Source organism: Syngnathus leptorhynchus, chromosome 7, assembly GCF_054491065.1.
Source record: "Syngnathus leptorhynchus isolate UIUO chromosome 7, UIUO_Slep, whole genome shotgun sequence".
NCBI lineage: Eukaryota > Metazoa > Chordata > Actinopteri > Syngnathiformes > Syngnathidae > Syngnathus > Syngnathus leptorhynchus.
The window spans coordinates 15,281,834-15,299,246 of NC_141201.1; the positions used below are offsets into that span (position 1 = coordinate 15,281,834).

General features: G+C 41.6%; 1 protein-coding gene across 1 annotated transcript; it reads right to left on the reverse strand.

Annotated features, from left to right (window-relative positions):
• Positions 1-572: 572 nt before the first annotated feature.
• Positions 573-16,947, reverse strand: LOC147054869 (coatomer subunit delta). The gene is made up of 10 exons (XM_085915986.1): positions 16,747-16,947; positions 15,625-15,888; positions 10,273-10,452; positions 9,397-9,602; positions 9,137-9,298; positions 8,742-8,907; positions 6,628-6,775; positions 3,508-3,616; positions 2,850-3,054; positions 573-1,874 (listed from the first exon to the last, which is right to left on the reverse strand). The coding sequence occupies exons 1-10, from the start codon at positions 16,747-16,749 to the stop codon at positions 1,785-1,787; spliced, it is 1,533 nt and encodes a 510-aa protein (XP_085772112.1). The 5' UTR covers positions 16,750-16,947; the 3' UTR covers positions 573-1,784.
• Between the last annotated feature and the right edge of the window lie 466 nt (positions 16,948-17,413).

A 17,413-nucleotide genomic window follows, 5' to 3' on the forward strand; every position in this document is an offset into this window, starting at 1 on the left:
TGCACAATTGGTGGCTGACTAAATTTTTTGCCCGACTGTATATGATTAGTTATAATAGCCCAGTGTCCTCGTGGCCGGAGGAAACCTCTACAACTGCGTCCTGCATTTCCGTATGTCAATTATAAGACACTGGTGTAGCGCAGTGGCAACTCGAAAAGCCTCTGGACCCTCGATAGTGAAAACCACGGGCACTATCCTGTATTTTTCTATGTCTGTTATTTTACAATTTTTATTCGATTGAAAGCTGCGTTTAACTTACAAGTGGGACTCTTCACTCTTCTGATGGAGAGTTGAGCCCACACGCACGCAACTTCCATATTTTTTATAAACTGGTTTCCAATGACAAGTAAAACATTTCAATAGGATTTATTGTTGAAAAGTTCACCCACAGTCTCTCTATGCAAGTCATTACAATAGAGGAAAATACATAAAATTTTCAACTCAACAGCAAAGTCCTTTGGTTGAATTCCTGTCACGCATGCGTAAAGCGTCTTCCACGCACAAAGGCAATTACAAAAATGTAAAACAATATAACTGCAATGGTCATTTCATAGAGCGACACAACAACCATGTAATTTCCATGAATACATTTTATTACAGTAAAGATTTTGTTTTGCCCCAAATTGTACAATGGAATGTTATGAGTCCCCTTCAGAAAGTTTGTTAAAAATGCTTAATCTAGTAATTTCCAACTCTAACACAGCCACGCAACCGCTACCAAATTGAAAGTTGAGGAGTCCAAGTGAAAAATAAACCAACATTCAACAGACATTCTCCTTAGTCAGAATTATCAAAAAAAAAAACATGAACGTGTGGTTCTTGTCAGGATGCTAAGGGCCCAATTTTACAATGCTTTATTTGTAGTTTTTAGGGGTGGTGGTGGTTTAGAGTTGGCCCACGATGAAGGTACATCTCCCTATTATTCTATTGCCATCACTTAAACAGTTTAAGAGGGACTGAAAGGATGTTATAAACGTATCAAAGTTGCAATAATCAAATATATTCAACTGGTGGATAGGTTCTGCTCTTCCATGTCAAACTTCAATGCCATATGGTTCAAAGTGATGACAAATTAAGCAGCAAATAGTAACAAAATTATCAACATTACAAATAAAAAGGACACATTGCAAAAATTAAGATGACTGAACATACAATATTGCGAACATTTTCTTTTTGAGCTAAGGTCCAATCTTTAACCTTTATGAGTTCCTACTTAAATGTTCTCGAGAAAACAAATGAGATATCGGAACGAACAATGTGGGTAGTTTGATTGCTTATGATAAATACAATTAGAACTCTGGAGTTAATGAGAAGAGAAAAAAAAAGCAAGAACCCCAATCATCCATATCAAACTATTTCAATGCAATATTGAGCGGGAAGAAGCGTGGTTGTAGAGGATGCCTGTTGAGCAATTCGAGTGATGACATTGCCTCGTGTTCCCGCAAGCGTTCATCTGAGTTGTACTGACTGATTGCGTGTGATGTGACCTGCCCGCAATCATCCTTGGCCTCCGTTCGAGACAACAGTGTCACCGTAGTTCCAGAATTTCAATTAAACGCTATAGATGATCCTCTCGCTCTTAAAAACATAAATACACCACAGCAGGTCTGCCCCAGCACTTGGAGCGCAATTAGCCAGAAGGATGATGGAGTCCTGTTGATGTACACAGTCTGTGTAATAGTATACAGGGTGGGCAGGCTAGAAATTGTCAATCGTTCTCTGGAGCACAGATTTGGACTATATTTAGTGGGCCATTCTTTTATTTCCCTTTGCTTGGAACATTCTTACAAGATTTCATATTTGTCGACGACAAAGGAGGTCTCCGAAGAGAATCGAACGGAGGCGTCCCCATCTACGCGAGTCACTTTAGCAACCTGACGTGCAGAGGAAAAACAAAAGACGTTAATAATTTGTTGTTTCAGACAGAGCGAAGCATACAGACCTTAAAAGTACAGTAGAATGCGGAAAATAATCAGGGTTGTGGGCAGGTATCAGCAAATGTGTTTTTTTCTTAACCCCAATCTTTTGTGCATTTTTTTCCCAAGTGAATTTTATCAAATACAAATGTGACAATATGAATATGTTTTTTTATATAGATACGCGCGCACGCACGCGTCTTATTTCCTTCCATCCTTCACGAGCGTGTGGGTGTTCGGAGTTGCCGCAGCCGCGCTTTGAGCTGCTCCTGCTTAGCATGCAGTTTGTCCCGCTTGGCGCGCGCGCACACGCACACACGCGCGCGCACACGCACACGCACACGCACACACACACACACACACACACACACACACACACACACACACACACACACACACACACACACACACACACACACACACACAGTGTTTGTAATCAACAGTTTCTTATATTCACATTGTGTTTAGCAGTAAATAACGGTATCATCTAATTTCATAAAAATATCATTTATTAAAATGTATTTGAAAATGATTATCATCCGTCCATTTTCTATATCGTTTGTCCCCACAGGGGTTGCAGAAGTGGTGGAGCCTATCCCAGCAGTCATCGAGCAGTTGACAAAATGACAAAATCGCTTACTTCGAGCCACGAGTTCAGATTCTTAAATGAATATTTGATTTACTGACTGTCGTGGTAACATCATGCAATCACAACATTTATTTTGAGAAAAAATATATCATCCCAAAACTGCGTTATCATTACAAACCTACAATATGCCAACAAGGGTCGTAAAACATTTATTACCTCCTTTGAAGACAAACTGTGCCAAATGATGACATTTATTGCTGCCTTTTCTTCATCATATTTTGTATTCTTATCCATGTTCATATTCAGCAGTCAATCAGTCAAATGTTTTCTACCCAAGTTCATACCTGGATGTCACAGTAGTTGCGTTTGGACACAAAGGACACATTAACGGGGAAGAAGTCATTGGGTTGTCCGCTAATGCTGAACTCCAGGCTGCCAGTCTTGTTGTTGACATCGATAACAGGTAGGCACCACTCCAGAACATTTCGCCTGCTGTCGTGTTTGTACTCTCCGTCCAGATCTCCGATCACAGGTGCACCCACGCCAGATCTGCACGGAGACATATCCCCCTTATGTAACGCACACATTGCGATGGCACCCACGGAAATATTCTTACAATAGAGAGGACCAGATTAATAATGTCAATTACGTATGTCACTATGGCACAGGTGTCAAACTCAAGGCCCGGAGGCCCAGATATGGCCTGCCACATCATTTTATGTGGCTCACAAAGACAAATTGTGCATCAAATTTGTGTCATTACTAGAATTGCAAATAATATTTGACCAGTTTTTACTCGTCTGATTTGAAAAAAAGTTATTTGTCAGTTTGTTTTGTAGCTTTTACTGTATATAATGAGGTGCTCATGCATTTATTTGGGTTGACAGTCATAACGGCCCTCCGAAAGAAGCTATGACTACAATGCGGCCCGTTAAAAAAATGAGTTTGACACCCCTGCACTATGGTATCCCTTAACCGTCCAAAAAGATTTGATCTGCTTACGGCACTGGTATGGTAATGACCACGTCATTGAGTTCCAGGCTCTCTTCCTGGAGCTCGTATTCAATGTTGACGTCACAGCCGTTGCCACTCTCTGAAGGCCAGCAGTTTACTGAGGGACATTGTGAAAAGGATAACTAAAAGTCAACAATAGTCACAAGTCCTTTGAAGGGTTGCCATGACCCAAGGAAGGAACAGAAGGAGATGCAAACAGATTGTGAGATCAATGTAAAACATTTAGATTAACAAACAAGCAGAACTTAATTTGTAGTAACAACATAGCTTCTTAAAAAACATACAATACCTAAAATTCCAACTAAATACTTCTAGTTGGAACAAGTGCGACGATTAATTGAATAATCAACCAAACAATTAACAAATTAATTGATCATTTTTTTGCATATTTATAGCCCTTGATTAATTTGAAACGTGAGTCTCAAACTCGGGGGACAATAGTTTGCAGCCCTCATCTTAATAAGAAAGTTTAAAACCAGCTCAGTGGCCTAGTAGTAGAGTGTCCGCCCTGAGACTGAAAGGTTGTGGGTTCAAACCCCGGCCGGGTCATACCAAAGACTATAAAAACGGGACCCATTGCCTCCCTCCTTGGCACTCAGCATTAAAGGTTGGAATTGGGGGGTTAGATCACCAAATGATTCCCGAGCGCGGCACCGCTGCTGCTCACTGCTCCCCTCTCCCCCAGGGAATGAATCAATATCACATGGGGATGGGTTAAATGCAGAGGACAAATTTCACCACACCCAGGTGTGTGTGACGATGATCATTGGGACTTTGACTTTAATGTTGGTGTGGCTCGCGATTTTGATAAGAATGGTTGTGTGCGGTGCTGATTGGAATGCGTCTTTTTGCACAGAGCACAGTGTTTGTGCGAAAAGCTTTTTTCCATCTTGAACTTCAATAAGTCCAGGTTCGGACTTACTGATGAGCATCTTCAAGTTCTACTGAAGGTCTCAATTGCTTCCTCCCTCGCGATAAATGTGGTTCAGCTATGCTAGAGGAACCGCGCTGCCAGTTCTCTAGCAGCAAGTAGGCAGAAGGCAAAATTCTTCTTTTTTGGTATTTTTTTGGCATTTGGTTCATGGTAAAGTTGTGGTTTAATTTGGAGAACAGGGGTGCAAACGTTTTTATCAGTGCATTAAAAAAAAAAAAAGTGGCCCAGCTTCACCCCAGACTTTAGCTCCAGTGGCTCCCAGGTAAATTGAGTTTAAGACCCCTGATTTTAACTTACCCAAATCCTCAGAATTTTAGCCTCATCATCAATAGTGAATATTCGGATTTTGTAATCCTTCAGTAAAGCCGAATGATTCTTTGTGTTGAATAAAATGCCACGAAAGATCATCAGGTGTGCCGTGGGAAATTAGTCAATGTCAGTTATTGTGTCAAAAAACTTGGGTATTTTCCAATATAACAAAAATGTCTCGTTTGTTAATTGTTAAACTCAGGCGAGCAAGTGCTCCTCCTGCCGTCATGACCACATTCTACCGTGGCACCATTGAGAGCGTCCTCTCCAGTTGTATTGCTGTGTGGGGTGGTGGCTGCACTGAATACAACATGAAGGCCCTGCAGCGCATAGTGAACACTGCTAGTAAGATCATTGGGGCTTCACTCCCCTCCCTGAAGGACATTTACACCTCCCGTCTCACCCGCAAGGCGACCGCGATTGTGTGTGATGTGAGTCACCCCGCTCACTCTTTGTTTGATCTTCTGCCTTCTGGGAAGAGGTACAGATGCCTGCGCTCCCGCACCACCAGACTCACCAATAGCTTCATACTCCAAGCTGTCAGGATCCTGAATTCTCTCCCACCTCCCCCCTCGGCTGCATGACGTCCTGTTCTTTTGCGCAATATTCTGGCTGTCTGCTGTATGCACACTTGCTCCATTTTGCTCCTCTTATTTGTCTATTTATTTATTGTTTATTTATTAGGTTATTTGCTTATTGCTTATTCATTGCTCTTGTCTATTTGTTTTTACTCTTTGTGCTATTTGCTGTATGTGTTGTGTAATGTGTCTAGTCACCGTGGGACGTGGGGAAACGTAATTTCGATCTCTTTGTGTGTCTTAACGTGAAGAAATTGACAATAAAGCAGACTTTGACTTTTATCTATGCTAACCTCATGTAATAGGTAAAACAATAAAATACTCTTCCACGAGATGACAGAAGATACACATATGATATATACTGTATATTGGATCATTTTGCTCAGCGGTGTGCCCTGAGATTTTATCTGATGTGAAAAATGTGCCTTGGCTCAATAAAAGTTAAGAAACACTGACTTACATGGAGCGACAACAACAAAAAACTGTGCTAATGGTTGGTTTGCCTTCTGTGAAAGTCTCTTCACATCCAATCCAAAACGCTGAATATCTTGACGACTGTATGTAGGCTTAGAGAAACATGAAGTGGGGCTTCCAAATGAATATATGTACAAGTAAAACAAAAGCAACAGAGTAAGTGCCGTGACGATTTGCCCATTTCGCCTGTTGGAGTGCCGTGGTGATCAAGAATTGTATGAGCTGTCGATGTCTCAAACACCAGATCGATTTTCAAAATCAAATGGCAACACACGTTTGATACTTCAGTCATTTGAGGCAATGTATTTGACGTATCGTACCAGAAAAGTAAGTGACATGGGTAGGAATTATGAAATGCCCACAAGGGGCGGAGAGGAATTTCTGCAAAGCAAAAGAAAGCATACATGTGATGCCAAAACAAGTTGGTGGCTGAAAGTCATTTGTTGTGGCTTGCCACGACTTAAATATATACTTGGGAAACACTGTGGCTGTGTCGTATTGGAGCCCAGTTAATTCAGATATTACAAAATCAAAATGTGCATTAAAAAAAGCCGGAAAATCTTTTGCGTATGCAACGAGTAGCATAGCAACAGGTTGATGACAAGGTTTGGACCCAAACTTGCTACTATTTAGTTTACTTTATGGCTAGTGTCTTTGGATAAAGGTTTAATAATGTATCACATTTATTCATATATTATATTCAAATAAACACAAACAAAGCCCGGTGTGATCTTAAGTAGCTCTTGTTTGATTACACAGCAACCAAGTGCACTTGGTGTACAAGTGCAATCAGAGTACAAACTTTGGACTTACTGGTTAAAGGTATGAGTGACTCGTCTGTGGTCTGTAGTCTCCATTTCAGCACGCCAACGTCATTATTGAGAGGGAAGGACTTCTCAGGGTTCTTCAGGCCAATCACCGAGTCTGATGTGAACAACTTCTTGTCCACATTCGGATGGGTCTAAGGGGCACATTTGTATTCATTTGTCAATTAGGGTGCACACACACACTGCTTTGTTGTTTTTGTTTTTTTAACCGGGGCGAGGTTACAATTTTTGGCAGTGATGCAGCATGTTTCTACAAATAATTACGTTTGCCGACTTTGGTACATATTAATACTATTCTCACACCCTAACCTTAAACAATATTTTCATAATTTTTATACAAGCCATTTCCCAGTGTAGCTAGCTTCCTAGTGTAGCTAGCCATATATATTTTTTTTAAATGTCATGCAATCAACTGGTAGTAGCTTACTTCCGTGGCGCCCCTGACCACGGTTGCTGTAATGCTGAAAGCGATGCGACCTTGTAATTTACTAATCATACTGAAACATTTTGGCAGAGCGCTGTGTACAACCAGTATTGATCAACAAATGCATCAATTGATCCATATATAAGGGGCTCTGCATTATAAGGCGCGCACTGGTTTCTTTAGTAAATTATGAGCTTTAAAGTGCGCCCTATAATGCGGAAAATACGGTAGATTTTGGCTAGCCAACAAACGGGTCTCAAGCTATGCTAATTTTAGCATTCTTGCGGTTTAACAGAAAGGAGTTTCTATTTCCAACAGTTACACATCACCTGCCATGATATCTAGTTAACTTACACCATGCTACAAGTTAATAGAAACAAAATTTAATAGGCCATTTAAGTATATGTACCCACATTCTCCAACAAAATATTACCGTAATTTTCGGACTATAAGTCGCGGCTTTTATCATAGTTTGGGTGGGGGCGACTTATACTCAGGAGCGACTTGTGATTTTTTACACAAATTTTCAAATTTCAAAAATCCACGATGTAGTGAAACCGCGATAAACGAACCGCGATGTAGCAAGGGATTACTGTCATTTGAACTGCAAGTGACGTCACCCGTGCCGCGCGGCGGTTGTTTACATAAAGGGCAAAGGATTTGATCACTGGATGACGAAGATGACGAAGGGCCCCGCGTACTACCGGCATTATTAGCGGCTTTGTTTGTAAGTGACAGAGGTCGAAGAGTTTGAAGGATTTAATGATTTGGAGCGACACAGAAGGTTTGAAAAACCATTATGGCTTTTACGCACGCCCGGTCCTTCTCGACGGGAGCTCTCTTTCACCTCCGTGGATGGAATTCGGGGGCCGGCGCTCGACCGGGTGGCTGTCCGGGGACGGTGGATGGGGCTCGGACATGGCTTTTACGCACGCCCGCTCCTATTCTATGGAGCTCTCTTCCACCTCCGTGGCTGGAAGTTCAGTAGTTGTTGGCTCGTTGAACTCGTTTTGTTAAATAAAGAGCCGTTTACCAAACCCGCGTCTTTCCTGGTACTTTGTTAACGCTACAATATAGTTATATACTAGATCTCTGCAGCTGACATAAAGAACGAGGAATTTGATCGATGGATTTAATGATTTGGAGTGACACAGATGGTTTGATAATATTGTTGTAATATGATAGTTATTTGAAATATACTTTATATATCGTTATATGGGTCTGTGGAATAATTAGAGATGCAATTTACAACGGGTCCGAGGTCAGCATATGCGGCATTGTTTACATAAAGCAAGATCATTGGATTTAATGAATTGGAGTGACACAGATGGTTTGATAAACATGTTATTTATGTAATACTTACTTGAATAACTCTGAATGTTACGTCAGGCCCGTTCTCAGCTCCTCGTTTGTGTATGTGTCACGTTAGCATACCATATCGTTTAGCCTGTTGTTGCTGGTTCATGTCTGTTTTTGGTGTTGGATTTTGACAAATAAGTTTGCCCCAAAAGTGCGACTTATTCTCCGGTGCGACTTATTTATGTTTTTTTTTCACTTTATTGTGCATTTTATGGCTGGTGCGACTTATACTCTGGAGCGACTTATAGTCAGAAAGTTACGGTAGTTACTTTCTCTGGGACAACGAAGTGTGTGCCTGTATTTCTCAAAACACCTACTTGAAGCTGTAATCCTTTGCTGTCATTATTGATGAGAACCAGACGGATGCGTCCGTTCTTGTCATCTGTGACCCGGAGAGTCACCATGCCCAGCACCTCCATGTTTTGCAGCCCGCCATCACGACCACAAGTGAGAGAGATTTTCTCCTCAACTCTAAGATGTACACTGTTGAATACAAACAAAATTTGTCAAATGTTGTGTTGGGACACACATTGAGTCCTAAATCAAAGCATGATAGACCAGCGAAACAAATGATAGGTACACCATACATTTTAAAGTATAATTATAATAATACAATAAGATAATATATGAACTAAAAATATCTCGTCAGTTTCAAAGTATTAATTGCAGTTTTTCTTTTAAAACTAATTAAAAGACAAAAATATCGACCAACCTCTCTATGTTCACTGGTGGTGGTAGAGCTTTCGAAACATCTGAGCCTCTCTTCCCAGAGGACGGCATGATAGTTTCACCCTCCAACTTTAATTTGTCAACAAAGTTGTCCACCTCTTTCCCTTTTGCCCCCAACTTGAGTGCTTTACTTGGTCCGCTTTGTCTGGAAAGGGAGAGAAAAAAAACGGTTGTCAAACAAACGTATGGACCATTTACAAGACCAAAAAAGTGCAACTAATGCTTTCACACTGCAGATTTCACCTGACTGGAGTTGGTGTGATCTTGGGCTTTTCAGGCTCTACGATGGTTTCTGTAATGATAGATCCCGAGGAGATGCTGGTGATGCCTCCACTGCCAAAGCCCCCAAAAGCTGGCCCCTTCTTGCCGGAACGCTCTGCATCCCTTCTAGCCTGCTGCAGCTCCTTGGCCTTTCTCCTCATCTCAGCCTTGGCTTCTCTTTCCTGGGTCTGGAAGTTGATGAAATGATTTTAAATTTGGGGTGCTAGACTATATTGAGTTAAATCATAAATCACTTTGACTAATGCCAACTCTAAAAGATTTCTGAGACATTTGTAATCAAAGTACAACATGATGAGAACGAAATACAACTGTTCAAGATGCAAGTTCGAGGGGAATTGAGATTAAAATGCGAAATGGTGACAAGTTGGCAGGGCTTTTCCATTTACCTGTTTGTCAATATAGAGTACCTATACATGTTTTTTTTTCTTCTTTGGGGTTTACAAAATGTATTCCAACACAGTTTGTCAATGTCACACATCTCACTGTGTCCCAAAAACTGTTGAACATAATTTTTTACTATAGATAACTTTGGTTTGGTAAAGTCTCTATTCACACCTGAAGTGAACCAAGACCACTTGAAAAAGTGGGTCTCGGTCCGTTTCTTTAATCCGCACCAGGATTCCTTTGCGTGTATTCACACTTGCACAAAACAGAATTCCAATCGAACCCTGGTCTGTTTAAAGCGGCTCAAACAGTCAGGTCTGAATACACCCTAAGTCCGCTTTTGGGCTGGACTCAACAAGCGGACTAAAGTACTTTTCTGATCTGAATACACTTTAAATAAAACAAACTATAAATCCAGCCTGAACAGGCCCTGACCGAACTTAATAAACTCACCTCTCTGACAGCACGGAAAACTTTCTCCTCATGGGAGTCCATCTCGGTGAAAGTGCGGATTTGAGCCAGGTTGACATTCTCTCTGTAGCCTAGCGCCACAATCTCATCAAAAGCAAAGATCAGGTCAAAACAGTGCTCTGAAATTTCACTCTCCTCCAGCACACGGCAGTATTCCGGGATCTGGACAGGTATAAAGGAGATACTTTACATCAGTTTCTTACATGAAGGTAAACATCTCTTGGCTGGTATGATTTGAGCAACATGTCTAAATGCCGTGCGGCACTATGCTGCATCTAACAGGGTAGTCTTAGTGAAAGAAAAAACATTCGCAATTTTGAAATTTTCTGTGCGTGTGTCTCTGTTGTGTCTGTTATTTTGAGTAGACCACACAATAAAGAACTGTGCGACTTGTTAGCAATGAAGTCACTCAAGAAAAAAGCATTTGTACACTGTCTAGCTGGGCTTTGATGACTGCATAGTCATTACCACAGAGTCTCAAGTGTCAGAGTTCAGAAATAAATTAAACATGTATCTAAGTCAGTGGTTCTCAACCTTGTTGGAGGTACCGAACCCCACCAGTTTTGTATGCGCATTCACCGAACCCGTCTTTAGCAAAAAAAGAAAAAGAGAAAAAAAACAAAAAAAAAGTCAAATTCAGGACATAGATGTTTTTTTTACTGGTGCACAAAATGAGCCATGCATGATCATCACCTTGTTCAAAGAACAAAACCAACACAATGCATGAACTCACAACACATTACATACCTGCATATCAGTGTGACTTCTGCTGTTGCCTTTGCGAGACCAGTTCAGATATGGATTATCACAAATTTACACGATAAATCAGGTGTGTTTGGACCTCCCCAGTGGAGGATCTGCCGAACCCCTGAGACCGACTCACCGAACTCCTCGGCTTCGATCGAACCCAGGTTAAGAACCACTGATCTAAGTTATTGCAGGCCACTTTTGTCATCATGCTCCTTGCGACAATAGTAGGAAGCAGGTTTTGGCCTCATCTGTCATTTCCCCCACAAGTTGGTCTTCAACTGTCAGAGGACTAGCTCAAACAGTTACTGCGTAAACAAGTCAACAAAGTGGCAGTTCCAGTGACATCACACCACCTCATCCAAGTCTGCCAATTATAAACCAATTACTTTTATGCCATGCCCAATCAAACTGGCGAGCAAATTACGACGCATTTGTGCACAACACGAGTATAAATATAGGAAAAAAATTAAGCTTACCGATTGAAATAGAGGAATTTTGTTTTTCCCCAAATTGCATTCTTTATGAGTTGAAATTTGAATTCTACCACATCTACTACATTGGGAGACAGTGACATGACAGCAGTGTGATTAGTACTTTTAACTAGGATTGTCACGATACCAGATTTTCAGTAGTCAGTTGGTACCAATACCTGTGATTTTCTACGATTCTCAATACTAATTCAGTACCATGGTAAAAAAACAACAAAACAACAGAATCCACTTACTTTTAAAGTCCCAAGTTAAAGTCCCAATGATCATCGTCACACACACACACATCTGGGTGTGGTGAAATTTGTCCTCTGCATTTAACCCATCCCCATGTGATTTCAATCTATCCCCTGGGGGAGAGGGGAGCAGTGAGCAGCAACGGTGCCGCGCTCAGGAATCATCTGGTGATATAACCCCCTAATTCCAATCCTTAATGCTGAGTGCCAAGCAGGGAGGCAATGGGTCCGATTTTTATCGTCTTTGATATCGTCTTTGAACCCACAACCTTCCAGTCTCAGGGCGGTTCATTGAAAATTGCTTAAACCGTGTAGTAAACCTTATATATTAAAAAAACAGAAGCAGTGGCATGGAACCTTCAAGACACATCTATAAAAACAAGCAAGACTGATCATAACAATATTCAACTATAAACATTAAAAAAAAGAGCAAGAGTGGCATGGAGCCTCTCAAGCCGTATACCTCTCAAGCATTTGGCACGTTGGCTTGTTCAAATCTATAATTGCTCCAGTTGCATCCGCCTTGAATGCAAAATATTTCCACACATGACTCTTAGCAACTTGGCTTCTCAACAAGTCAGCGTGTTGGACCTCCACTCCCACTTCCTGAAGCCATTGTTATGAAAGACCAAAAGTTTTATTATTCTTCTTCAGCGCCGCTGACTGCTGCTCCGTGCTGCTCGTATGCGTATACTGCCACCTTAAGTTCCGGCAAGAATCGAAACAGCTCGCCGAGTGAAAAGTTAGATATTCGGTTCTGACAGTAACACAAAAAAGCAGGTAGACATATTTTTTGCGTGTTGGTACCGTAAGTACCGTAATTTTCGGACTATAGGATTTAATGATTTGGAGTGACACAGAAGGTTTGAAAAACTATTATGGCTTCTACGCACGCTCGGTCCTTCTCGACGGGAGCTCTCTTTCACCTCTGTGGATGGAAGTCGGGGGCCGGCGCTTGGCCGGGTGGCTGTCCGGGGACGGTGGATGGGGCTTGGACATGGCTTTTATGCACGCCCGGTCCTATTTATGAAGCTCTCTTCCACTTCCGTGGCTGGAAGTTCAGTAGTTGTTGGCTCGTTGAACTGTTAAATAAAGAGCCGTTTACCAAACCCACGTCTTTCCTGGTACTTTGTTAACGCTACAATATCGTTATATACTAGATCTCTGCAGCGCACGGGCGGCTTTGTTGACATAAAGAACGAGGAATTTGATCGATGGATTTAATGATTTGGAGTGACACAGATGGTTTGATAATATTGTTGTTATATAAACCCACGTCTTTCCTGGTACTTTGTTAACGCTACAACATAGTTATATACTAGATCTCTGCAGCGCACGCGCTGCGTTGTTAACATAAAAAACGAGGAATTTGATCGATGGATAATATTATTGAAATATGATAGTTATTTGAAATATACGTTATATGGGTCTGTGGAATAAATACAAATGCAACTTACAACGGGTCCGATGTCAGCATATGCGGCTTATACGCGGCATTGTTTATATAAAGCACGATTGATGGATTTAATGAATTGGAGTGACACAGATGGTTTGATAAACGTGTTATTTATGTAATACTTACTTGAAGAACTCTGAATGTTACGTCAGGCCCGTTCTCAGCTCCTCGTTTGTGTATATAACCACTATACCTATAGATAACCAGAGTGATACTGTAACTAATCTCGGGGTAACATTTGACCAAACTAGAGATGCACCGATCCAATATCTGGATCGGATATCGGCCCTGATATCAACAAAATAGATGGATCGGGTATCGGAATATGCAGCCGATCTGTGGGCCAATCCTTTTCTTATTCTATTGGGACGCGGGCCACGTCATACATCAGCAGCATGCGTGCCGCATGCCACGAGAGTTTTCTAAACAAACGCAAACATGGAGCGAACGAAAGAGTCAGCTGTGTGAAGGTACTTTAAACTGAACACGCCAACTACCTCGACGGCAGTTTGTAATGTCTGCAAAGCTAATGTTGCCAGGGGTGGTGGTAGTACTGCCAGTTATAGTACTACCAATTTAATTAAGCATCTCCAGAAACACCACGCAACGAAGCACCAGGAGTTCCAGCTGTTGAGCAGATCAAAGAGAGCGGGAGGTGGACCTACACAGCAGTTAACGCACCTAATGTTTACATGTTCTTTTAATATTTGGTTACTGTCTGCTTGATCACCCTTTCGATATTTGCCCAGTGCAGTTTCAGCTGCAACATTTGTATTTTTTTAAGAAGTTTGTATCCTAATTTACTTGAATTTAAATGCTGATACACTTTATTGCTGCTGTTGCACAACTTTTTTTTACAAATAAATAGTTCATTGCATTAATCTGCTTTATCTTGTTACATTTTGTTTTAGGAAAGAACTGTGTAGTCATGCCTGATGCCATTGCCTTTAGTCTTTTCTGTTCCACATCTAGAGGTATGTAGCTTGTTAAGTCAACCATAATATCGGATCGGTATCGGGTATCGACCGATACGCAAAGCCACGGCTTCGGTATCAAAACTGAAAAAGTCGGATCGGTGCATCTCTAGACCAAACGCTCTCCTTTCAAAAGCACATTAAGAATATAACCAGAATTGCGTTTTTCACCTTCATAATATTGCTAAGATTCGCCCAATCCTCTCGACCGGTGATGCGGAAATTATTATACATGCGTTTATCACGTCGCGCCTGGACTACCGTAATGCATTATTCTCTGGTCTTCCCAAGTCCAGCATCAAAATGCTGCTGCAAGGCTGCTCTCACGGACAAGAAAATTTGATCACATTACCCCAATATTAGCCAACTTACACTGGCTCCCGGTCCATTTAAGATGTGATTTCAAGGTTCTTCTATGAACCTATAAATCATTGCATGGCTTAGCGGCTTCATATCTCGTCGACCTAGTTGTTCCTTATGTTCTGTCTCGTAACCTTTGTTCGCAAAACTCTAGTCTTTTAGTGACACTGAGGGCCAAGAAAATGTCTGCAGGGTCAAGAGCATTTTTTAGTCGGGCTCCAGAGCTCTGGAATGCCCTACCAATGGATATTAGAACTGCTACCTCAGTAGAAACATTTAAGACACGTTTAAAGACATATTTCTATGATATGGCCTTTAATTAACCTGTAGTGGCCGATTCGGCTGGAGTTAGTTTTTGCTCCCTCTACCCCCGACCCCACTTCCCCCACCCCTCCCCGGCTGGGGAGGTGGTTAGGTGACACCCAATCTGACAGCGGCTATCTAGATTCTCGTGGACCAATTCAGGATGAGGGAACTGCAGTGGATTACCATCCTCGAAGACACAGCCAGGACAATCGAGGGCACCTCCGACAGCTCTTCGCTTTGGCCTGGACATCCACTTTTTGATTTCCATATTATGTATTTTATGTGCCCTCTTTGCATCCATTGCAGCCTGGTGATCCTGAAAGGGGGATCCTTCCATCTGTGGTCCCTTCTCAAGGTTTCTCATTTTTTCCCTGGTAGGGATTTTTTTTTGTTTTTCCTTGCCCTTTTGGGAGCTCAAGATCAGGGGATGCTTTGAGAATAATTGTCAATTGTTTGTCTATGTGAAGCCCTTTGAGACTGCTTGTGATTTAGGGCTATACAAATAAACTTGACTTGACTATATGTCACGTTAGCATACCGTATTGTTTAGCCTGTTGTTGCTGGTTCATGTCTGTTTTTGGTGTTGGATTTTGACAAATAAATTTGCCCCAAAAGTGCGACTTATACTCCGGTGCGATTTATATATGCTTTTTTTCACTTTATTGTGCATTTTATGGCTGGTGCGACTTATAATCCGGAGCGATTTATAGTCCGAAAATTATAATATGTTCTTGTGAAAACCCTACTTTTAACGACTCGCTTACCACACGAGAGAAGAGTCTGAGTGTTTCAAGGTCCTCGAGGATGTTGCTGTTCTTGGTGGTGATGAGAACCATGTACAGCTTCTCCAGTGGCTGGTATACATAACGGACACTGTCCGTTTCCACAAAGGTATGCTGCTTCCCTGTGTTCATCAGTTTTGGAAATGCAGCAAGGAGACCTTCAATACGTGTCCGCGTCATTTCGACAAACTGCCGCGAAACGATGGCCTTGCCAGCCTTGGTGCACACCGCCGCTGCCAACAGCACCTGAAGATACCAGGATACATGTATGTATCACACAACACTGTGCTGACAGACTATCAAAACTGGTACAATATTGATTATCCATCCATTATAAATGGCTTAAACTGCAATCCGTAATATAAACAATTAAAATTGGTGAGTGATATGATATGTTCTTCATTAATTTTTTACATTAAAATTGTCGGTCTGGGTGGTGGCAAAAATGGCCGAAATTCACTTTTAATTGCTGTGGCGGACATAAGAACTATGCCTCTCACCCAGCAGGCAAGCTGTGGGGGTATATTTTTACTTATCTTATTTGTGACGCAATATTAACTTGTTGGCAGTCGGAGCAAAGACAAGTTTGGAAAGTCAGCTCCGTGTGCTTCATACTGCCACATTACAACCATTTGACAGATTGGATTTTACACACAAGTGCAACGGTCAATTAGGAAACCGCATTAAATACATAAATAGATTGATTACACACGACAATGCAAGTAGAGGTTGTCCGATTCATGTTATGTCGTGGATGTGGACAACTCAAACCTACTTGGGACATTAACTAGAGGAGGTTTGAGAGGGATAGGCACACTGACTGCTGCCAACGTTAGCAATGCTGCTAGTTACAGACAGGAGCGAGTTAGTTCACGCCAGCGCTGCCTGCATGCTCCGTTTCGATGAATAAAATAAGTTCGCGTCAAAAAATACAGCTCTACGAAAATATACGCGATGTCACTCAAAACGTTGGGAGGATAATTTCGCTTTCGAAGACCTGTTATCTCGCTTTAGCCAGCTACTTGCTACATAGGCTAACTATGTTTTGAAGCCTAGGCCCAACTTAACGTTTTTAACTTTCTGGATGCAACGTTTCTTACTCACCATTTTTTGTTTCTCTTTTTATAGAATGACGGCCTTCAGCTTCTTATCTGCGTTGCTTGGGTTCTGTTGATCACTCTGAATAAGCAAGGTAAAGCGGTCCAGCTGACTTGAGTAAGATGTGAGGTTGTTAGCTTGCCTGGCGTCAATATGGCAGCAGTGCAAAGCCACGTCTCCACCGGAAGTACAGCGCCAGATCAGCTCACACTGCAAATGTGTGACGTGTTCATTCAAAGCCTCACGTGATTCGTAATACAATGACAATATTACAAAATAACAAATTAAAAATTTAAATTAAATATTGTATTGTTAACTTTTGGGATATTTTTGGCAGTTTACACGTTTCACTTCCTGACACGGGAGGATTGCCATTGTCGAGTCAGGTGTGGAGTTGCGTGAGTGAGATGCTCCTAAGCTTAGGGTGAACAGACGTGCTTTTTTTCCCCCGGACATGTCCTACTAAATGTCCGGAGGAAATTTCAAAATCGTCCGGACTTTTGTTCGACTCCCTCAAACATAATACATGTACTGTTAAGATGATGATATTCTGTTTGTGTACTCAGATGCAGTGATTTGTTTGACATTGAGGGAGCGCAAGTGTGCCTGGTGAGAGTTGAAAGAAACCTTGAGCTTGTACATACTAGTTCCAAATAAAAAGCGGCTAAGAAGA